Source organism: Rhea americana, unplaced genomic scaffold (genome assembly GCF_003343005.1).
Source record: "Rhea americana isolate MKP2758 unplaced genomic scaffold, rheAme1 scaffold_68, whole genome shotgun sequence".
Lineage (NCBI taxonomy): Eukaryota > Metazoa > Chordata > Aves > Rheiformes > Rheidae > Rhea > Rhea americana.
Genome location: NW_028186845.1, coordinates 323,378 through 347,312, shown reverse-complemented (window position 1 = coordinate 347,312; position 23,935 = coordinate 323,378). Strand labels below are relative to the sequence as shown.

At 40.1% G+C, this 23,935-nt stretch overlaps 1 protein-coding gene across 2 annotated transcripts in view; it reads right to left on the bottom strand.

Moving 5' to 3' along the window:
• The window catches only part of GALNT9 (polypeptide N-acetylgalactosaminyltransferase 9), a 154,155-nt gene that overhangs the window by 6,653 nt on the left and 123,567 nt on the right, over nucleotides 1-23,935 (bottom strand). For both annotated transcript variants that reach the window (XM_085321073.1, XM_085321074.1), the window contains exons 7-9: nucleotides 10,718-10,903; nucleotides 7,161-7,298; nucleotides 4,299-4,394 (exon numbers count right to left, since the gene is read on the bottom strand). In XM_085321073.1, the coding sequence (XP_085177199.1) occupies nucleotides 4,299-4,394; nucleotides 7,161-7,298; nucleotides 10,718-10,903 (420 nt within the window). The remainder of the gene's footprint in view (nucleotides 1-4,298; nucleotides 4,395-7,160; nucleotides 7,299-10,717; nucleotides 10,904-23,935) is intronic.

Here is a 23,935-nt window from a genome sequence, read left to right as displayed (position 1 = left end):
GAGCCTGGACCTTAGTTCAGTTTTTCACGTTTACCTGAAAAGAGCTAAAAGAGCCTCATAAATGGCATGGAAGCTAAGTGCTGTATTAAATACTCTAAGATCTAATCCAGGTACTATCTGTCGTACTTACAATAACACAGGATATTTTCCCCTTCGACAATCTGAAATCTGAGCAGAATGGGAGAGATATCAGAGCTTATTTATCAAAGTGACTGTAGCTGATTCAAAAATAGTAAGCAGTGCTACCCGTGGAAGATGAACCTCCAGGAACATTAGCCCAGTAAGTAAAAGCTAGCTTTTACTTCAAGATTTTGATTTCAGAGACTCTAATTCCTGATGATTTCCAGTCAAGTGAAAAAAAAAAAAAGCACGAAATAACAACAGATAATTTTTTGTAAGAAACAGTCTCACTGATGGGTCCCATCCTAAATTTAATCCTTAAATTTTATACTAAATTTACCTCCCTCACCCTCCTCTACTGCAATCAGAAGGAGATCTTTAATGATCCAATAGCCCTGCAGGTTAAGGTGAACTGTAAGCTCACGTGGTAATTGAAGTAAAGCCGTATAGGAATTAGAGTATTCAATGTCTCCAGGATACTTGTAATCACAGATAAACAGATTAACAAACATCCAACTTTGCTACACAATCTCATCCACTCTGTTGCCTGCAAGTTAAAAACTTTCTTTCCATCTGTCCAGCTCAAAGCAATCAGATGTGCTATCCAGTGTGCGACTCTGGAAGGCTGGAGCTCTGCCAAGTACAATATCAAATAATCTGCCCGCGAGCAGCAGTTTAAGTGTGGCCGTTCATCTCCTTCTACTCCACCTGTTTGTGTAGCTCCAAGCTCCAGGCGTCTGAGTGCCCAGAGTTCCCTTCTCCTGCTTGATCTAGCTGCCATGGGAGTCCTCACTTGCGCGGTGGCAGCGCCGCCCCTTTCTCTCGGCATCAAAGGGAGCAGCGGAGGGCAGAGAGGGAGGCTGACCACTGCGGCCTTCYTATCCCAGGCTGCCATTTTATTAAGTTCTCCTCTTCTTTCACATACAGTTAATAAGCTCCATATCACAGCATTCAAGATAGAGTCTGAGACAGTGAATATCTGCCACTGAGGCTGTACAATTATTGCTCAAAGATGGTTCAAAACCGTGGGCCCCATAACCAATATAAGAGGCTTCCAGGCCACCCTCCACTTTTGGGGTGGAGGTTTTTTTGGAGGCTGTTCTACACTAACACGTTGTACAGTGATGTAAAACCAATGAGCACTACAGGTGATTGTGTAAGACGGCCAAAATGCAGAGACAAGGCACTTCAAGACTCCCAATATATTCATTTCTGAACATTTCTTTAGTCCTAGATTGTGTTTCCCATTGCTATCACCACAACGTTTGCAGATCTTTCTACCTGAAATGAATCAGATAGCACTACTTCTCTGTAAAATGAGTTTTGAAATAAATGCCATTAAACTTAATTTAAAAGATGCAAAAATGTGTTTGGATAATCCTAACTGCAGGATTTCACTGATTTAACTTGAGTCAAATGCCTTTTCACCTAAAGCAAAATTGATCCATGCTCAAGCAAAATGCTTTCAAGAGGGTCCATAAAAGAGGTTGTCCCGGTTTGAATAAATGAATTTAAAAACTGATTTCATGTAAAGAGCTGTGATTTATGGAGGTAAAAGACTGATCTTGAGATTACACACAGGAAAGGCATTTTGTTCATGGAGTAGTAACGGTGCAATAGTTTTGTTATTCGCTAGTAACGCAGGACAACATCACTCAGATGTGCAACACGCAGTGAAAATAGAAGGGTAGGAAGAAGAAAAGAACATGCTCTCCCAGAATGAAGAGGAGTAATCTTCTGCCTAACTCAGCTTTCTTTAAACACATGACTGACTTCTGTTGGTTGCAGTGGAACCACGTGCATACTAAAATCACTGGTTATTTGCTTGTCAGTATTGAAGAGTATGAAAAGCAAACAGACTGTAGCTGATCTGGTGAGAGGTTTTCACACCAGGAGGATGCAACAAGCACCAGTGATAACCTAACTGGTGAAAATTAGTGCTTTGCTTACATGAGATAGTTAATATTCAATAGGCACATACAACTAACTCAATTCTCAGCTCAGCAGGGTATTTTATGCCCTATCCTTGAGATGGAAAATGTCAGAGACTGAAAGCTAAACATAACAGACAACTATGCTCACCCAAGCTGATTATAAGAGGGGCTTTAAAAATGTTTATTTAATATATTAAAATGCTTGCTGTCAACACCTTTCATGCTATCTGCTTGAATATCCTTGATTGGGGTTTGTGCAGCTGTGCTTCTCATACTGAATTAATTTTGAAAATTGTGGTGAGATGATAGAAGTTTTCCAGCTGTGTAATCATTAATTAACTTGGCTGCATGTGAGTGGCTCCAACCCATGCTTGTCTGTGAAATACTCAACCTAGAGAAAACATCACCTCTGCCTTCTGCATGGTGTTTCTTACAGAGTGAAAACTTTTTCCTTTTTTAAAAAAGGAAACGCAAAGTGCTGCAGGATGATTTGGTAGATTAACTTCTTGCCTTTCCCATACTTTTATGATCCTCACACAGAGGGGATGCTTTGGATTTTAAGGGTTTCGGAAGAGTGACTTTCTCTTTCTATGCATTCATATAATGCCTGGTAACAGAGGCCCAGCTTGCAGCTGTAATGTAATCTTACAAAAACAATATTTCAGGCTCTTTCTCAGATTGTGATCAGAAAGGATACTAGAGACCTGTAGCGTGAGACGGAAGAGATTTAGTTAGGCACTGCCCAAGTTCAACAGCTTGGGCAGTGAATACTTTGTGTACTGTTATTTGCACTTGAGAAGAGCTGCCCAGTGGCTTACTCTAGGGCCCAAAATCCAAAAGACATTGTCTACTGAACAATATATTTGCGTTGTAAAAAAATAAAAGAAAATAAAAGTTTCCTTTTTCTCCWTAAGTTTCTCCTGAGGCAAGTTGAAAGCTGGCTTGAAAAGTGGGGAAGAAAATGCTTAGAGCTGATTGTTTTCTGAGATGTGAGCTACACTAGGTCCCAAAATCTTAAGAGTTAGTCAGTTAGCTGGATAAATCCTTATTGCTTTCATATAAATTCATGGTAACTTTTACACCCTCTTCTACTTCCTTCTTCTGAAAGTGTATTCTATAAAACAAGAGTCAGGGAGGCAAACAAGTAGGTGAAGAACTGCAAAATAAATTACAGTCAGAACCATTTACTTCATTATTCCTCTCAAAGCTAGCAAAAGAGTAGAGATTAGATGCTGCAAAGGACTTTCTAAAAGGACCTACGTTTGCCATCTGGTCAGAATTAAAATGGAACAAGAGCCTGAACTCTCTGCGTGCCTTGACATCTCTAACTAACTAGCATCTACTTGGAAAACTCATTTGAATCTAATTAAGTAGCACTATTTTGTTATCTTACTCAAAGGCTATTCCTTCTGTCTTTTCTATGAAAGTGTCAGTCAAGCGTTTCCATGATCCTGCCAAAGGCAGACATACTGCCTACCTACTTTGCTCTAATAAGGCATAACTCTTCTTCAGCTTGCAATTAAGCACAATAGGCAATATTTATATTTTGCAAATCTTGTTATGCCTCCATGGTAATGTACCAGCCAGGACTCCAAATCAATATATGTACGGCTGAACTTCAGATAATGGTTAAATCCAGGATAAGGTCAGAATTTATTTATGTATGATTGAGTGTTCATTAATGCAGTTCAAAGCTGGCCTGCTATGAAGTCACACAACTCAAAGATACTTCTAAAATAATGAAGGAATGTGGTAGAAAAGGCTCTCTGAAGTCACTAACTTTTGTTCGTGTAAGACTCATGTTTGTAATTTAAACAAGCTGAGAGAAGGTTTTGAAGGTAAATTAAAGCGAGACATTTCAACAAAGTTAAATGTGCTTATTCAGGAGTCTGTATCAATCAAACTAATATGGTAATATATGAATTTCTTTTAAATCTTGTACAAGTTTAGCCTGCACTAAAGCAAACACAAGCTGTATGAACATACATGTCTCCAGCAGTTCCAGTGTAAGTATGTAGGATTTAAGCAAGTTCAAGCTGACCTAGTACTAGTTCTGCATTTCAACAAGACCTGACTGTCTCTGCCGTCATTCCACGCCTGCTACTAGAGAAAAAAGATCTCTGGTTATTTAACAGCCAGACTAACAGCGATACATTGTGAAATTCAACTCAAATTTACCAAATTACTTTTTTGTTTCTTTTGAATAAGGTAAAAGTTTCCTATTAAGTGATTCTAATCACTAACCTGAGAGGACATTCCATGGCATGGGTAGAGGATTGCTTTGTCATCCTCTTCAGCTCCCTGGTCCAGACAGTAGCCGCTAGCTTTGCTGTTACGGACCTATAACCAGATCAGAAAGAAAATAGTTGTATTAGAAATTAATCTGTAAAATCCAAATCCAGTCTAGCTGAAGCTTAGCTGCATTACAGTTACTGAAACAAACAGTGTGCAAACGTGTTCAGCACTTCCCTGAGAAACACATTTTTATTCTTCAGCTCTGACAGGCTGTTAAAACTTCCCGTGGACTTCAATAGTGAATTTGCTCCATGAAAAAAACAGTTACATTATTTGAACACCTTGCTGTCTTTACAGAATTATTAACTTTGGTCAGAGTTTTATTTTCAGCAATTACCCAAGGACCAATCCCCCCAAAAAATCACTCTGAAAAAACAGGCCAAATTTTGCTCCAAATTACCCTTGTGTAATTATAGATATTGACCCAATATGTTGAGAATGTGACTTCATCAAATAGCACAGGAGCTATGCAGGAGTGATGTTGGTTTTGGCACACTCTTATTTGCTCCTGTTATGTATATAGAAACAAAAAGCACATATAATAGAGTTTTATTTGAAAGGAAAATACAATATACAGTCATGTACAGAAGTTATGTGAAGCACATTACTGTGGAAGAATACACCAGTGATAAGCAATGCTGGAGGGCTTTCCAAGTATTTAAAGACCGGGTTCAGAGAACCAACTCAGTCAAAAATTCATATCTCTCCCAAGATGAGGAGAATTTACAAGTCTATAAAATTGGGCTGCAGTTCTTGTGAATTTTCAGGCCTTTAATTCTCTTCAGGCTAAAAGTATTACACACATTATTTAGACAGAAAAAATTTAGAGGTGTTTTAAACAAGAAGTTATTTAGATGGACATTTTGAAACTATCAGCAGGTCAATTTTGGTTTAGACTATCCACAAATAGTCTGGCCACCCCCATAATATAGAAACAGCTGCTGCACAAAGTATCAGAAAGTCAGTAAACAGTCCTAACCTTTATATAATAGAGTACGAGCATAACAGGCAATCTGATGGGATATGAGTGTTCACCAACAGCTAAATTTCAGGAGGTTTATTTTATGACTCCGGTACTATAAAGGCTAAAGAAGATGAAGACAACTTTATGACGTGGCTTTAAAAAATGTGAATTGAGTCACTAGGAAATATATTTTTAGTACTGTTTCAATCTGTTTTACGTCTACTTGATACATTTATTTTCCTTAAACTCACTAAAATTCAGACCTCTTTTCCTCCAGGAAAATAACCAGAAGGGAAGATATTTAGTAACAAGTTTAATGTCATTTGAGATGAAGCCTCTAGTATTTTCATTATGGGCATGTAAGGCTGAAACGGAACCATGCCAGTTTATACTAGCTAAATAGCTCATGTAGCTCCATTTTACTATAAATTTTAATGAATTAGATGCTTACATCTCTGAAGTTCTCATTTGACACAAGAACCTGCTGTACGAGCACTGAACAGAGAGAACCTTCTTTATAGAGCCCAGCTTACTAGCTGTCTGGTACAACTGACACAACATTGGCACTACTGCCAATGTTCTTCTCAGTTACCAGCCTTCTCAGAGCTGACAGTTACTAATAGCTCATGTTGAGTTTACTAAATGTCTTTCTCCAGTTACTGCCAGGGATACTTATGTTAAGATGCAAAGTRATATTATGCAATAAAACTCGCACTTTGTATCAATATCTGAAGTGCCTGACTTATTTTTATATGAACTCATTCAAGCGGAACAGAAAAGAAGAATGTCTATTTACTTGTCTTGGAAAATTTATTGCAGTTGGATTTAATTGTAGTTCAAGTAGACAAATAAAACAGAATCTTAAAAGCATTATGCAACAAGAGTGCTCTCAGAGYTTTACTCCAACTCACAGTTCTAAGCTATAGCAGTCCAGCACTAAAGGCACATAACACCACGTTAGTAAAGAGAATTACAAGCAGCATGTCTGGCGTCCTTAGAGACTGGAGTCAAGCATGCATGGGAGTTTTGATGGGTTAACAGAAGAGAAAGAAATGATGCACAAAGCCGAGGTGAACCCAAACATCTATATATTTCTAATACATTTGGATCCAGCATTTTTATTATGGTTAACCAGTCATTTGACTCAGCTATCCATGCCAGGAACCTCTGGCATGGTTCGTAGGTGCTCCAAGATCTTATTCATTACTGGTTCACAGATGAAAATTTGGAGACGAAAGAAAGACTCTGAACACAAAGCAGCAAAACTGTTTTTACTTTAATGACTTTTTCATGATGAGTTAAAGACTTGCCAAACCATAGCCTCACCTCATAATTTCAATATGGACATGTTGCTGTTTTTCCTCCAGCTAGGAGGGTTTACAAAAGAGTAAATTGATAAAATGAATGCAATCCTTCAAATGGCTTGGGAAACTCCCCAAAGGGATCGTTCTTTGCCTAAAAACAATTCAATAAACTCAACTGTTCTCATTAACTTCAATTATTTCAGCTTTCTCAACCGATGGTGTTTGGCTGTTGATCCTTGCGGTATCCTATTTGGGAAAAAGATAACATCAAATTTATGTTCTCAAGGCTGATCTATTTTAAAATGAAAACCGAGGATGTTACATTTCATTGTTTGTGAGAGGGATTTAGTCTGATAYACTCCAATGGGAGGGACAATGCTTCTCAAAACCATACTTTCCACAGCTGATTAAAAGTAGGAAAGAACATTTCTGTCGCCAGTACTGTGCTGACTTTAGAGTGCTCTGTATGTCCTGATACCCACCCACTAAGACAAAAGGTCTGCTCTAATGCAGTCGTGATATGTTTTCAAAGATATACCGTACCTCTCCGTAAGTGACTGTATTATTATAAACCCTCATTTCAGGGTAGACRTTTTCCAAGTACCACTTAAAACTCCGGCACTGCAGTCGCTGTCGTAGAGCTATTCTTTCAGAAACATCTCCAAAGTCAACTCCAGGGTTCTACAAAGCAAAAATAGAATAAAGAAATCCCACAGCATTGACTTTATGGTTGTTTTCTTTACTAAACCAGATTGGAATATACTAAGCTATATTTCCCTCTCCTCTGTTTCTTTTGTAAGTAGCAGCTCATCAAACAGCTGCTGCTGAGAGCAGACAATAAATATTAATGAAAGTCAGTAGAAGGAGAACAAACAAGCAGAAAACAAGCATAAAACAAGAAGAATACAATAAGAATATTGTTACTTACAGCAATTCTAAATGTTTTCAATCAAACTTGAACTCTTTTGCTTTTAGATTCATTAGGAATTTAGGCTCTAATTCTTATCTAAGATATGGCAGCTTGATTGTGGTTAACTCTAGCAGCATCCTTATATATCCACTGATGTAAAGGAGATCAGAACAGAGCTCTTCAGCATCAGAACCGAGCTGTTCAAAAGGTCATTAAGCTCCATTCAGTATTTGCATAGACCAGCATTCAGTCTTCCCTGGAACCAGAGCTCATTTATAGACTTAAGCCATAAAATGCAGCAAAACTCAAAACCTTTTTTATAGCTCTCCTTCAGGATTTCGCTCATATTTGAATGCAAATTCCATGGAAAACACAGGCTGGCCTAGTCAACTCAATATGATAAAAACAAACTCTTTCAAAAAGGCCAGGTCCTCAGTTGGTGCCTGTTTATTTAAATTAGTACAAATCATAATAGCTCAACAGACAACTAGAGTTACCTCAACACTACATGAATCAAGTGGACTGAAACAGGGGAGTTTTGCATGAATCTAGCTCAAGTACCTTGTATTTTCCTTCAGAAAAATCATTGTATGTTTTACAAATGCTGTCCAATGCAGTGTTACATGACAGCAGGAAATCTTAGCTCAGGGTTTATTAGACTCCCCAGTGGACACACAGCTTTCAGGAGAGAATACAAATGTAATACTGAACAGGTTCTGTTTGCCATGCTGAGAGTTTGCCATGCTCATTGCTGCTTGCTGATGCATACTTTGTCATGAGCTCTCTATGCAGCATCTATTCAAATGAATGTTAATTTACGTTCTACATCGGGCTATGTGGAAGGAGAGCAATTCTCGGAGGCACTCAGTACAATAAATCATTYGATATAAGGTCCTTTCTCACTAAAATTGTCAAGAAAGAGATTATAAGCAAGGGCACACTAAACATTTGGTTAACTAAAAAAAGGCTATGTTGACCTGCTGATGAAGGTTATAGGAATATGCTTTTTAAGTTATGTCCAAAGATCATCTACTCGACAGGATACRTGCTATGTATCCTGATCCTGATCCTCAATAACCTGGAAGGGAGCCAAATGTGGAAAAGATGGTATGTGTTATGAAAGGTTAATTTGGATGAGTTTTGGTATGCAAAATACATGTATTTTATTTGCCTCCCTTCTTCCCTGCTCTATAATGAGGCAACACAATACCTTGTCTGCTGTGCCATTTCTACAGAACAGATCACCAGCAAATTAGGCAGTTATGAGAAATGCTGTGCTCACTGCTRTATTAGCTGCAGTCATCCTATGAGGGTTACAGCACGATGGTACAGGAATGAAGTGCTCACAGGGTTTAGCAGGACAAGAATAGCAAAACTTTCTTTTTGACTATGCAGTGTGGCTTCCAGTCCTCTTGTAGAAGGTTCTTCTCATGGTTTGTTACAGGAGAGTAGTTCTGAGTCCTCATATTGAAAACTACAGAGAAATAAGTCTGTGAACACTAACACGCTAGCTTTCTTTTCCTGAGAGATAATGGGGTTATTTTTATGATGTACAGTTTATCAATCAATTTATTTTATGGAAAGTAAATTTTAACATTCAGTAGTTCTGCTGATTTTATGTCTTTGAATGTAGATGTGCCTTTTTTTTTTTAAGTACTATATAGCTGCATTGCTCACTGCAGAAAACTACATCAATAAGTAATTTTGGAGAGATTAAAGAAAATCATGGCTTGGTGTAAATCCTTATTTAAATATCTTTTCTATTCTCTGAATTCATTTGCAACAATCATCAAGTAAACAATTTTACCAAGGTTAGTTCTTTTTCATCGTCCTACCATTTCAAATGGATGTGGACAGGGCCAAAATGCCCCTAAAAATTTAGATGCAGGCTGGCTTGTCTGCCTCCTAGCATTACTGAAACCTTGTGTGGAAAAGGAGTTCCACACCAGTGCCTTGTTAAGCCAAAAGCATTCTCTACAATTACCTCTTTGTACCAGAAGAATTGACTAGAGCGAACCTCAGTAGAGCCCTAATTTTCAACATTGCACAGAATGTCCAGTTCTGAATAGCAGTAAGTAAAACAAGGACGTTTGTGGACATCAGACATATTCAGACACCTCATGGAGAAAAACCAAGCACTGCTCCTCTAGATATAGACATTTTGAAAAACACAATTGGAATGAATGAAAATGGGTTTTGATATATCATCTAGGTYCCAAAGTCCAAGCTGGTATTTAGGACATAGAGTAAACCCAGTGAAGTCTTTGACAAGACTCCCATGACTTTATGGGCTCTAGGTCATAACTGTGAACATCCACAAAGGCACAGTGGGGTTGACATTCTTCCCTACTCAGACAGGACTATTTCTGTTTCCATTTACTTCAGTCAGCTTTGGATAGAAACCTCATGGAAGGGTTAATTAACCCTTCTTTACCTAAAGAACTGAGTATGATTCCCCCTCAACTGCTCTCCCTGTGCCCCTTCACATGACTGATTTGATTATGAATACCACTAAAAGACACAATAGAGCTCAGTTCCCATCTGATATATCTCTTCCCTTGAAAAATTGTGCTCAATGGAGCTATATCATGTGATAGACTTACCAAATAAAGTAATAAATTAAACCTACAGTTGATCTAATATTTATATTACATTGATTTCTAGAGGCTCCCATGTGCCACCTACAATTTGTATTCACAGGAAGGAACAAAATGTGTCCACACCGCAGCTCTCAGCCTGGAGACAATAAAGCTAGTTAATGTGCAATTCTTTTATTGCGTACTTTGTTTTTTATGCTGGTAAGGTCTACTGAGTCTCATGATGAATGATGATGTTTATTTATGGACATTTCTGTAGTCCTCACCACTGTAGCATATGAACACCTCAAAGTTTAATGGCTTCCTAAATTAATGACTTCTGAGGAAGAGCATAAACCTGAAACATCGTGCTCTAGTTAAATTATAAATCTGAGCTACCGCTCCTAAGCATGCAACTAAACTTACACTGAGGAAGCATGTTTATGTGATAGATCTCTCTGTATTGAATATTCACCACCATGAAAGCACTCTTGTTCCTAATCTTAGCCCACCTTGTACAATTTCYGTAATATCCTCCACCTCAAAGAACTAACTAGGAACAGCTATCTGCATTTTTCTGCCTCTGTTCAGGAGATAATGTGGTCCACACTTACTGCCATTGGGATGTTCCAGGCCATGTAAACATGCGACTTGAAGTCATCCATCCAGACCTCAGCAGCCCGCAGAGCATTGCGCTTTGCATAGTAATCAATGTCGTTGTTGTAGGGTTTCTTTGTGCGTTCAATATGTGCCACGCGAGAACAGGGCAACACCTCCATGCTTCCTCCACACTGCCACACCTGGGAGATTTTGAGGAAAAATAAGGAAAATAATTTTTTTTTCCTTTTGAGGTGATATGAATGCTTCTTTTCAGATGCTGTAGGTAGAGCTTTCTCGAGGCTGGCCAAAGTACTGCAGGACGATTCAGCTCGATCACCTGATTTAGACACTTGGAGGCAGAAACCCCTCTCCCTCTGCCCTGACTGCCAGAGCAGCCAAGGTGGCAGCGCTGCCTGCGGCAGACATGTGAGTCTGCCCTTMTCCTCCTCGTAGTGTCAGTGTTCTTGGAATCAACAGAAGACAAGTTACAAGATGGTGATCTATAGGGACTAATATAATTTGGCCTTTGTTACAGAAGCTTCAATAAAATCAAACTTGMTGCATTTGCTATTGTATACTTGGGGATTGCTGGTAGATCTCCACATCAGCTAACAAGCTTTCACTAGTTTAAGTACGACTGTTTGTCAAAAAAAATCTGATGATACGCATCTACTRTACATAAACATCTCAGATGACCTATTCCACACCACAGCTTTTATTCAGGGATTTGAACATTACCTTTGGGAAACAGAAGGAACAAGCACAGAAAATGCATTTACTTTCTCGTTATAGGAACTTAGACTTTGAGTGAGAGTCAAGTTTTTTTTTTTTTTTTTTTTTTTTTTCTTTTTCGATTCTGGCCCCTACAGGCTCCCCAGGCTGAGCGTAGTGATTCTCCTTTTACAAACAGGCTTTGCCCCAAGTTCTTCCATGAGACACTAGCACCAGCTTTGGAACCTGGTTGGAACAGGGCTTCCCTTGGACACCCTCCCGGAGACTTGGACACCAGYCTCAGCACAGTGATCTGCAAATCTGGCCATTAGGCAAAACATGCATTCATTTAGCGTCAGTGGTTGCTGYTGTACTTGGCAATTTGCACCCAGCAAACCAATCTCCTATGCAGTGCTCACACATTTCATGYTGTGCACAGAAATGTGGCAGTTGCCTCTCAGCTTTGAAGAAGAACGTGCAAAGTGCAGACCTTCCCCATGCTCTCCTTCCACAGCTAATGACCRCAGGACCTACCCGCCCATTAATGAAGAAAGGAGCAAACTCCTTTGGTGCACCTATTCAGAGTACCTACAGCTGAAGTYGGGTTATGCAAGAAGCAATAAATTCCCTGAGTTGGTAAGGATAGAAAAAAGCGGCTGAGTTGGGACTGTACCACTCAACCTTTCCAGACACCAYGCTACACAAACTGTGCCAATTTTTCTTAATTATTAGCTGCCTGGACTGCAYGGTGGGAAACAGAGGAGCTATCTCCCTGGATCAATGAGATCTGGAGTCATGCAGGGTCAGGGAAGTTGAAGTGTTTCAGTTCCCTCAGGTAGGCTCCTGGTATTATAGTCTAGCTGAAATAAATAAAAGGTTTTAAAATATAAGTGATAATCCATTGCTTTCCAAGACTGTCTTTTCCTGAGAGTAGGAGCTCATTTTCAGGCAAGGTGTACCCACAACAATACCAAGGCAATATTCTGCATAACCTGCCTTTGCCAGGACAAAGATGAATTGCTTCGGAAGCAGCAGATAAAATCCTATCCCCCCCCTCCCCTTTTTAATACTTTGTTAGATAATAYTTATTTGTTGCCTTCCAAATAGTTCTGTAGTAAATCACTGGCCACAGGAATTTGCATTTGATATATGAAATGCACTGAAAACCACACTGTTCATAAATTTGGACTGACATATGCTGAGGGTTTCCAGTGCAAAGGGGAAGTGCTATGAAAAAGAAAGGAATTAATTAATTTTCATACTCAGAAGAGGAAATGAACAGTACACTTTGGTATACTGCTATTTGCCCAACCTGTCCTGGGAGTCAGCTATTTAATGCACAGCACATTTTTCTTTCTCTCGATATGGTTAATGACCTTGTAATTTTTATTTATACATTTTGGTACCAAGGGCAAATATATTATCTGAGCAACAGATTTATTTCCTTGAAATGCCAGTGCTTATGCAAGCCTGAAAARGAAAAGCTACTAAACTGTAGCATTAAGGAAACAGTTTAGCTCATCTATAAATTCAACACAAATAGTTATTTATCAGTGATAAATTCTCCGTAGATTAAATCCACAGAGAATTCAGACACCCGTCTTTGAAGAAAATAGGACAAAAATAAAAAGGYGGCAGCAGCAGCCTTAGGGCAGATGTGGATCTTTGGGGCTCAGCAGTCGGCGCGGATTTGCCCCACTGCCAGTCCAGACTGCTGCATGCTGACGTCCAGCCACTTCTTTCCTCTGCTCCCACCCCACTTTTGTTCTTCAAGACAACAAAATGTGCTGAAGAAACCTGCTCTGAGGCAAAGAAACAGCCAGGAAACAGTCAAGGAAACTCTGCTTCCACTGAAGATGCACGTTCACCCCAGGTGACACGCGGGTGTGGGGGGTATGGCTTTCCCAGGACGCAGACAGGAGACATTTCCRGGGTGAGGTGGGATTTCTGCTCCCAGGGGACACGAGATACAGTGGTGCGGGGTGAGGCAGCAGGCAGGTACCCCAGCAGAGCCGGGCGAGCACYGCTGCGCTACCACTCCTCGCGTCCCCGGTACCTGTCTCCTAGACAGCTGCTCACCTTCCAGTCTCTCCTGTTTCACTCCATAAAAATCAGTGGCTGTTCAATGGAGCGTGGACATGATGCTGGTTCCCCAGCCTGCCTCACTGCACTGCTAAGTACAGACCAAAGCTCTCCTCCTCTCCCTCTCCAGCCCAACAAATACTTTATCTTACACAAATATCAAATGGCTTCAGTAGTGAAAAACAAGGATGTGCACCCAAAACTGGCCAGGAACTCAGTAGTTAAGAGCAGTCACGTGAGACTTACATGAAGACTTATGTCTTGTATCTGAATCAAGCAGCGGGGGTGTTTACCAGCACCTTCCCTTACATAGACAGAAAGACATGGGTAATTCAGAAAAGCACTGCCTGTCTACYCTTAATTACAGGAAGACTCTAAAATATGAGGAAGGATGAAAGGATGAGGTTTTACTGCACAAAGCAGATGAGAGAGAGGTGAGTCAGTGGCTGCCTCCAAAACTGGTGGATTCTCYTCCTCTTTTCATCTCCATTATGTATTTAATAATCCATTTTAACTGTATTTAATAGCCCATTTCTTTCCACATCTAATCATGAAATTATGTAAGAAAAATAACTGCAATGCATTTATATAGCAATTTATCAAGCAGAATTCTTAAAGCACCTTACTATGGGAAGCAAAGCTAGGGACRATTCAAACCCACATCTCCTGAGTGGTTTTGAATTCTGAGAATTCAGGCCCACTAATTCTCAGAGCAATACTCAACTCAAAGACAAACAAGATCTCATTTTCACAGCTGCCAAAAAGTCTTAGTCTGATGCCCCTGACACCAGTAATGCAGACCTGAGCTTTCCCTACTGAGTTTATTGATGGGAAAAGTCAAAACATGCATCTTCTTTGAGACCATTGAGCCTATTCCTCCTATTTTTAATGGAGATTAATATAATTTTAATGAAGTACAAAAAGTACAAAAAGGAAAGAGTTTTTACCAATTGAGTTTATGGATACTCAAGTTCTTTTAAAAGTCTGGCCTTCAACTTACTATTCTTGCAACAAAACCATCTATGGAAAGACAGTGATKCATTAGCGCTCCAGACTTCCTACCAGATTAGTGGTGAGAGGGCCAGATATCTACTACAAGCATAAAACGATGCTTAAATCCCTCAAAACTGACATGTCTCCCGTAATCTGTGGAAAAGAACTTTTGTACCTATGGCTCATCATCCGAGACAACACCAGATTTCTGACATGAGTTATTCCTCTTGCAGTGAAGGACCAGCAACAAAAGTGCCTGCCCGAGAAGCCACCCTTGCCCCAGCCACACATCGATGAGCACACTCAGCCTTCTGTGTCCCAGGGAGAAGCACGACCCCATACCAAACTCTCGCCAGCATCACAGCATCTGCCCCACCAGCCTGTGTCGTAGGGCAGCGCCTGGGGCGACCATGCAGGCAGCGTCGAGGATAGGCAGATAAAGGCTCAAACTGCCCCAGGCAGGGCTCAGGAGTAGCTCCGGTGGACAAGCGGCAGGAGCAGCAGAGAAACGAGGAGGCTTCTGCTTCGTGTGCTCCTTGACTCAGCAGCTGCCATGGCCCAGGAACTCTGCTTTGCCTCTCTGAGTGTCCCACTGTGCAGTGTTTTAAGACATGATCAAGTAATTCCAAGAGACACTCAATTTATTTGCTAATTGTAGCTAATTTCTAATTTCAGTATTGCTCTTTAGACTGCTATAAACAAAACTGATAGCAATATAAATGTAACATAGCTGTGTTACCTTAGCATTTTTTTCCGCTAATTATCTCAATCAACTTTTCTATAAACAGACATATTAAGTATTAAGAACAAGTACCCACATCAGGGATAAATTACACACTGACTGATAATGTTTGTGATTTGWGCTACAATGATTTGCCGGTGCTAATTGTTAGCTATTCCTGTACATCTGAGGTATGGCTGTCCTATGATAAAAAGTATTCACTGTATATCACACAACAGTCAATCAGACAGCAGAGGCTATTCGTCAAAGCCAAACTGGGGCAAGATGGTGTCTTGTTTACCAAGACCTATGCCATGCATCACTGCAGTTATCCGAATTTGAAGATACGGTACATGATTCACGAGCTAATAAATCTCTATGCTTTAATTACTGTAAAGTAAAAAACAAAACTTTTGAGGAAGTACATTTTTCAATAATTACTTGTTGAATGATGTTTTCAATCTTTCTTTAAATCAATGGTTACAAGAAAGAATTGAAAAAATCTATCATTTCTGAGGGATTTTTTAGAATATTGGTTTCCTAAAAAATCCCCCAAAACTCCTAAAAAACCTGTCAGCCAATTCTTCTTTCAAAAAAGTACTTTGGATGAATTAGCAATATCTTAAAAATGAAACAGTTTCAGAAAGAATCCTTTTGACCAAAACTCAGACATTGTGGGAATGAAGAAAGGAGGAGAGACAAAGTAAACTGCTAAAGTCCATCAAAACCCTTGGTTGGCTCTCTTGGTCACAAAACAACTTTTCATCTAAAAAAGTCAAATGAGAGCACTGGTCACTGCTGCAGCAGGATGAAGAGCTGGTTGGACTGCTGGGCTAATCAATTCTGAGGTTATGGCAATGCACAGTGAGAACATTGTTGATGCAGTCTCCAACTCGGCAGGGCAGACCTRTTTCCAATACTGTCATGCCCTGCTGTGTGAATGTTGGAGCTCAAGAACATCATGGGATTTAATACTCAAGTGARCCATTTGCAACAGGGTAATTGCACTGTTCAGGGCTCTTGCACCAATTACAGGAGGGTTCTCTATGCTCCAGGGATTTAGTCCTCTATAAATTGAAAAGCACTCTATGTTACATTCAGCCCTTCTGGTCTTCAACAGAAAAAAAACAGCGAGTGAAATGATTCATGTTGGCAATGGCAATGAAATTACAATATTTTGTAGCCTTCTTATGACGTTTTTTAGCAGACAGCTTTAGAAGTGTTATATTTGACATTATTTTGTACTGCAGAGCCTAATGAATGGAGTTATTTAATTTGGCACATATGATCTCAGTAAAAACCAAATCAATGGGTAAAAATTAAAACTGCATTGGTATGAATGCACAGTTGAGGAGAAAGTTAACTCTCTTAACTTACAAAASTTAAACTGGAAAGAAAGATCATGGTCMTTAAGAACTTTGTACCCTGCTATGAATTTTGCAGTTTAAATACTTCGCTGCTCAGCAAGGAAGAAAAATAAATGCTCCAGACTCTCATTCAGCTGTTTTTTTTCTATCAAATGCAACTTCCTTTCAAGCAACTGGAGAGCAGAGGTATCCAGAATGCTTACTGGTAGAAAGAGGACCTAAYTGCATGGAGGATTTTCTTCCAAATAACTGCCATTTGTTAAGAATTTCACAGCATCCCTTAATGGACACACCAGTTCTGTCGATCAGTCCAAATATTCAAAGATTCCAGATGAAACATAAACTGACAACCAGGYAATTTCCACATACTGGTCCCCATCTCCTTTAAAACTAACTGAGTAAAAATTACCTCACTTTTCTGAAAGAGACCTGGGGTTAGACCAGTCTGGGGGTAATAGGTAAGATTAGACCCGATTCATCTTTGGTGTCCTCGTACAGTCCAAAGTGCCCTTCATTTTTCACTCCTATTTTCCTTCTCTCCTTTCCCTCYTAGTTTTTTTCTAAAATTTAGAGAAATTGCTTTTGTAACAGAGTTGTTAAAGTTGGAAAGGAATTAGCAGAAACCAGTAATATCACCACGAGCATTAAGACATGACCTTCCCCCCGCTCTGCGCTGTTGGAGGGGTGTCAGGCGGTTGCAGAGCCTTCTGCCTTCACACCTTAACCCTTTGGCTCCATTCTGCCATCTTCCTTTTCCCACTAACCGACATACAAATACCCACTGATTCATCATCCCTCTGCACTCCTGACATTCCCCTTGGTTAGTCGCTGTGGTTATAACAYGGCTTTATATTTTCCCTTATATATGTATTGTGGAAAATTAAGGAATTACTAAAATTTGCAATAATCAGAGACACTGAGCCCATTTTATCTGTTTCCAGGAGCTCATGGCACTTTCAGTGGTCCTTTGCTGAAAGGAAAAATGACTCTACATCTTCTGTCAGTAACCAAGCGGGGAGAATCAGCTTCACAGCATGTGGCAACAGGATCCCCGCTTTTCTAGCTTGCCCAGCTGAGCGCAGTACTCTGCATTTCTGCAATGGTTTCTGCCAGAGGCAGCCCAGTGCAGAGGTGGATGTTCAGTGCATCTTAAAACCACGTCTGTAAGCTAGAACTAGACTCTGATGTTTTATAAAGCAGTTCTGAACTTCACCTGAGCAACTCTACATAGACRTAGCCTTTCGGGTTTCAGACTTTCTTCTCCACACAGCACCTGACGCTAGCGGATGGTTTGGAGGAGATATCAGTTCCACCTGTTTTATGATATCCAAGCACAGGAATTCTTAGAAGTCTGCAATATCAATTTTTCTCCAATTTTCAAAGCAAAGCCTATCAAAGAACTAGTGTTTCCTACCCAAGGCTTTGAACTCAGTTTTTCAAAACGATTTTGAAAGAAATTCAGGAAGACAACAGAAATACAAAGTCCCCAGATTGTTCACCAAGAGGAGCCTATCACAATAAAAAGCTAAACAGAAGCAGCCTGGAAACAATTGGAGGAAATTGAAAATTGAGTTAGTGTTTTTGTTAGAAAACAACTTCTCATATTTTTGCAGTTACTTAGGCTGTAGAAATGACTTAATCCTTTTGCTCGTTGAACACCATTTAGGSGATTTGGAAAGTGTGAGCTTGTTTTTTAATCTGGCTTAGTATATGTCTCCAGTGGATGTCTTCTAGACTTCCCCCACACATCTATGGCTGGATCAGAAATTATCTTCCTACCATGAAAGAATTCTCCAGTATTCCGGAAATTTTTCTAATCTAACTTGTCAAGAATAATACAAATCTTAAATGTTTCCATCAGTTGATACACAGGTCCCTTGCCACCAGTCTCACTCCCCCCAGAATGCTTTCCTTAAATTGAACCAACAATCATTTTGAGAATTTTTTTTTGGTCCGTATTAACAGCTTTCTTAATATAAACACATTTTTAACTGAAAGGTCAGCTTGAATGGAAAAGCCAAACTTTTGTTACAAAAATAGCAAAACACAATGTTTTTACAATATTAAAGAAATGTATTTATAGTGATTTGGAAATTTTGTCAAAACATAGCCACAAAAGTATTTTGTTTTTATTTATTAGCTGGAAAAGCCTCAAGAATCTGCCCATCAAATCTAACGCAGGACAGCAGCCTCACATCCCTTCTCAGAGAGCAATGGCATGGAGAGAGACACCTTAAATCACTGCAACAGACCATCCAAATGAGGACATCTGACAGAGTCATTAAATTGTGGTTCCTCAAGGTGAGAAAAGCCTACATACTATCTAGCAAAAGCTGAAATACCCAAAAGACTGGAAGACACACAGCCCAGGTAGTAAATTTGCAACCACATGTATCACTGGGCCTTTCTCATCTCCTTTGACAACACTGGGTAAAACACAATATTCATGTGTGCAGCAAAGCTACAAGAAAAYGCTTACTTTGGCGAAGACAAACAGAAAGGTATCTTTGAACATTAAAAACAGGCATAGGGAGATGATACTACAGTTTTTGCCCCCTTCTAGTCAGTCATGGACCAACAAGGTCAGAATAAGCTGGAAACATGACAGTAAGAGTTTTCTACCTGAAACACAGGAGCTCTCTGGTGACCCTCCAGTCCTAAATGAGTGCAGTAACTCTTCTGATGCCCACACCCAAAACAAAAAAATTACCATGAATATAGCACACTTAGGATTGTTGAATCTCTGATACTGTTTCCATAGTTTGCTGAAAACCAGTATTTCAAAATGATTTTTTTTTACTCTTACATTTTCCTTTTTCTAATGGAGTTTAATGGTTATTYGAATATTCTTCCCTCCTTTCAGTGCTGACTACAGAGTCACCGATTTAAGTAGCTGTGCTAGATAAAATGCCCTCTCTACCTGTTTTTTTACTTCATGTAGAAAGGCATTTGAAACTAGGGAGCTGCCCTAACCAAACACATCAAATGGACAAATTAATCACACGATCTCCTTTTGTTCATGGACTACATTTTTATGATCATCTTTAAAGGCAACCATAATGATGGTTTTAAGAAGTCCTAACTTTCTTTCAGCTCTCAAAATAGGCAGTGCTAATTTAATGGTGCASTTACAAGGCAAAATTTTTCCATACTGGGACAAACCTTACATAAGAGAGACTTCCAGCTACCAAAAAAAAAAAAAAAAAATAAGAGAGACTTCCAGCTACCAAAAAAAAAANAAAAAAAAAAAAAAAAAAGGACAGACAGCAACTGAAGATCCAAAAATTGTGTTTTGTCCAAGATTACCAGACAAACTTCTCTCCAAACGCCTGCAAATTAAAGGACCCAAACAGATTCTCACTTGACTGCTCCCTTCACTATTTCAACTCCTGCTAATAGCAGTTAGCAGATAAACTGCTAATAGGAAACACAGAGGGAGTGTGACCAAAGCTCCTGCACGAGAGCCTCTGCGCCGCCAGGACAACCTGCCTCTGCGAGTACCGAGCCGAGAGCAGCACCTCCAGCCTGCGCAGCTGAGAACGTGCAGCACCACTGCAGGCTGCCACCCGGGCAGAGGGCCTTTCCCACGGAGCTCTCCGCGCCCTTGCAACTTCTACAGCACGAGCGTAACTTGCACAGAGTTGCACAGGAACAGAGGATAGCGCAGACATACCGTCATATGAATCACTACTATGTCTTTGGTGCTAGTATTTTTTTCTTTACTATTATTATTTTTACRTCAGTTGCCCAAATGCTGAGTAACTTGAAGCTGGCTGCTGCTTCTGAAATTCTCCCGAGAGGTTTCAAGGGCGTGCTATTAGATCCTCTTGCAGAGTCATCTAATGTGAGGCTTCGTGGTGGATTCAAAAATGAAACTTTTTCTTCGTAAGAAAGTCAAAAATCCATTTCATAGATACTTGACTAGCCTTTAAAACTTGTTAGAATTGATTGGGATTTGACCTCTTAGTTTTGYTCCCTCAGGCTTTTCTAATATTTACAGATGAATTGCTTTGTGAGGAAAAAGGCAATGGGACTGCCATGCTCTTTCAATGAGACACTCAAGTGATGCACCTTTTTCCTCCACTTCTACAGTGGCTCTTCAGCAACAAATTTAGAGGTTGTCCTTCACATATTCCTTAAGGATTACACAGAACCTCAAACCAGCTGAGATCTCAGATGTGACAAAAAYGAGAAGAAAAAACCTCTCTGTTAACCCTCTTACAGAAGCAAATAGATAAGAACAAAGAAATTGAAACATGTTCTAGAGAAAATTGCACTCAGCAATTGCTATCTTGCTGTAGCGATAAACTTTATGAGTAAAGCAATAAATCAGATAAATTAACAGACTGGCTGCTATGGGAGGGAAAATATAGGATTTAAAGTGATACTAAAAATGCCCCATATACTTAAAACTSCTAATCCAATCTCCATAAACCCGTATTTTGTACAATTTTACAAAGGATACTATGCTTTTGACACAAGCACATCTAGGGAGGAAACTGAGGAATGAGAATTCCCGCCCACGAAGAAACTGCAGCCTCTCTGCACCAGCTTCGGGTGGGGACAGACACCAGAAAATCTTTACAGAAGCTACACCAGACTGATGCTGCACAGCTAGGTGCACATGAAGGGCCATAGCGAGGAATTTTCCAATTTTGCCCGGCCTCCTGRCGCCGACGGCTCCAGCTGCGGCACTGCGTCCCCATGGGACATGGGCTCCCTCCTCTGCAGAGGGCTTTGGCCTCTGCCAGCACTTCAGGAGCTCGGCGTGAGAGATGCTGCTGGCCCGAAGCCTGGGTATGCGTGGTTTAGCTACCCTCAATCTCTGTAATGCAACTGCTTGGAAATGACAGTAGGGTGTGAGGGGAGAGGAAGAGTCGAGGGATGTGAACAGCTTGTCCAAGGGCAAATTTTTAATTTTCAGAGACTTGTTTTTCTTAGAAAATGTATGAATGTTGGCAGCCTCCAAACGCTCCAGGAGGAGTTAACAGCTCCCATCATGCAAATGACAGGCACAGAAAATATATCGCTTTGAGACATGCCCTTAAACTTTGTAGACTACAGTTAATAACTGCTTCCTCCCAATTCTCCTCAAGTCTGAAGGAGGCTGCAGATGTCTCTTCCTGGTCTAGTACCAATATGCTGTTTTTTGCAGGCCCTAAACATTTTCCCTTGCATAATGTAAATGCAATTTAGTATCTCTAATTTAGTTAGGTAACTGTCCTTGGCAGATGCTACTTGTAACATATGCTTTAAGAACACATTTGATGAGAATAATTTTCTGTCTTTTCACAAATTTACTCAACTTTTTCCCAAATCCGTAGAACCACTGTCAGTCGCTTTTGCACATCTGTCGCTGCAGACACTGTTTGTACTATAACTGTTAAAATTCAACAAATAGACCTTGGAAAAATACAATCCACATGGGACACATGAAATGGCATTAAAGATCAGCCAGTCATCCTTGTTCTTCACTTCTCATTCATGTGATTGCTTTAGGTTGTTTCTTCTCACTTATCCCAAAAGACCAGAGAAAATCTCCCTCTAAATTCAGATCTCAGCAAGGGATAAAGCTATCTGTACATTAAGCTTACACCAGAAAATCTGTAGCTGAGCTCCTGCAGCATTTCAATCCTGAAGAAATACCTGTTCTGCCAGACTCTACGCTTTACTAATCTGCACCAAACCCTCACAAAACGCTGACTAGTCAAGTTAGAAGCTTTTTATGAAAYGCAGGAACCAGTGCACAAAGTGCCACAATGCAGGGCTCACTCGGGCGCTGCTCAGAGGGAACTCCAGGTTGGATCAGCTGAGTACCACAGCAGCCCAAGCTGGGCTGAAGCACGGCCAGCTGCCCCAGGAGCAGGCTGACCTTGGTTACCCCTGCTAGGGGTCCGTTGCTTGACATGTATGGGCACTTGCAAGTTATGTCCATGATGACTAAAACTCTTGCAGAGTATAAAACTAACACAGAGATCAGAGGCACTTTCTAGAAAACATTGCTTATAAAATCACTGCACTAACCACATTCATCATCACTTTCTACATTGACACTAATATATATCAAAATCAGCACAGTCCTCAATCAGTCTGCTATTCCATCACTGCCTTAAAAAAACACCAGAGGAATTCAATCTATTAACCATGATCATACTTGTAAAACAGCTTTCTAAACCTTTGATCTCCTATTGGAAAGTCCTATCTAAAAACAGTGACTGAAACTTAGTCATTGTGTATCTTTGAGCCATTAGTAGTTTCATTACCCTGAGGTTTACAAGACTCCATGCTGAGAAAAGTAGACCTTCAGTTAATGCAGCAGCGCACAGATGACACGTGTGAATTTGACCCATGCCCTAGCCAAGGCTTGCAGTGTACATGCACTGCTAGTAAGAGCTCCCTCAAAAATCTGCCTTCCTTCAGGAAGCTCATCTCCCCAGTGGGAAAAGAAAAGGTGAGTGAGAAGGACCAATCTTGGTTAAATCCCATCACATAACGAGATTAAACACATCTCTGAGACAGAGCTCAAGCCATAGATGTCATATTTAGATTTGGGTTGTATTRAGGAAATGTTTTGTATGCATCTAGTTTAGGTTCAGGTTTGGGCTTTGTATCTGTAGTCAAATGGGGACTGGATCCAGCCTTTGGTCTTTTGAGGGGAAGAGTTGTATTATGTTTCAGTCCCCTTCCCATTCTAATTTAGTATTTCAGGTGAACAGAGATTATTTCCTCTGACTGAACCAGAGAGGAAATCAGAYCTCCAGTTTAGAACCAAATTAAAAGCCCTATGTCAAATCCAGGTCCTAGAATTAAAAAAAGCCCACATCAGAAACTTCTGGGTTAGTCTATCTGTAACATCAGATTTCAAATTTAAACCTTTTGAACTCAAGGAGAAAAGAAGAGAAAAATTTATAAGTTTGGAGTCAGTCATATCAGTGCATGTGGCAGCTCAATTCCACCTCAATGATCCCATTTCAATTAGCTTTCTTCAAAATGGCAAATGAGGTGAATTTTGGGTGTCTATCCTACTATGTCGGGGAGATAAACCACTTCTATCCTTGCAGAAAGAGCAGACAGCAAGAGYGTAATTCAAAGAGCACCTCTTCCGAGAGGCAGACAAATGTATTAGCCTAGAACTAGCCAGAACCTCTAACAGCATCTCTCTTCCGTCGTCACCCCAGCTAAGCCCAGCCGAAAGGAAAAGACAAAGTTGTTGTTGTTCACCTTTTAYTCCAGAGTAAATTCTCAGCTTTCTTTTGTAATACAATTAGTTCACACCTTCACCCTTGCTAAAGGAGTAACACTTACCGCATATTCCACCTCCAGTAAGAAGTCTGGGAAATGACAAAATGCTTCCTGGC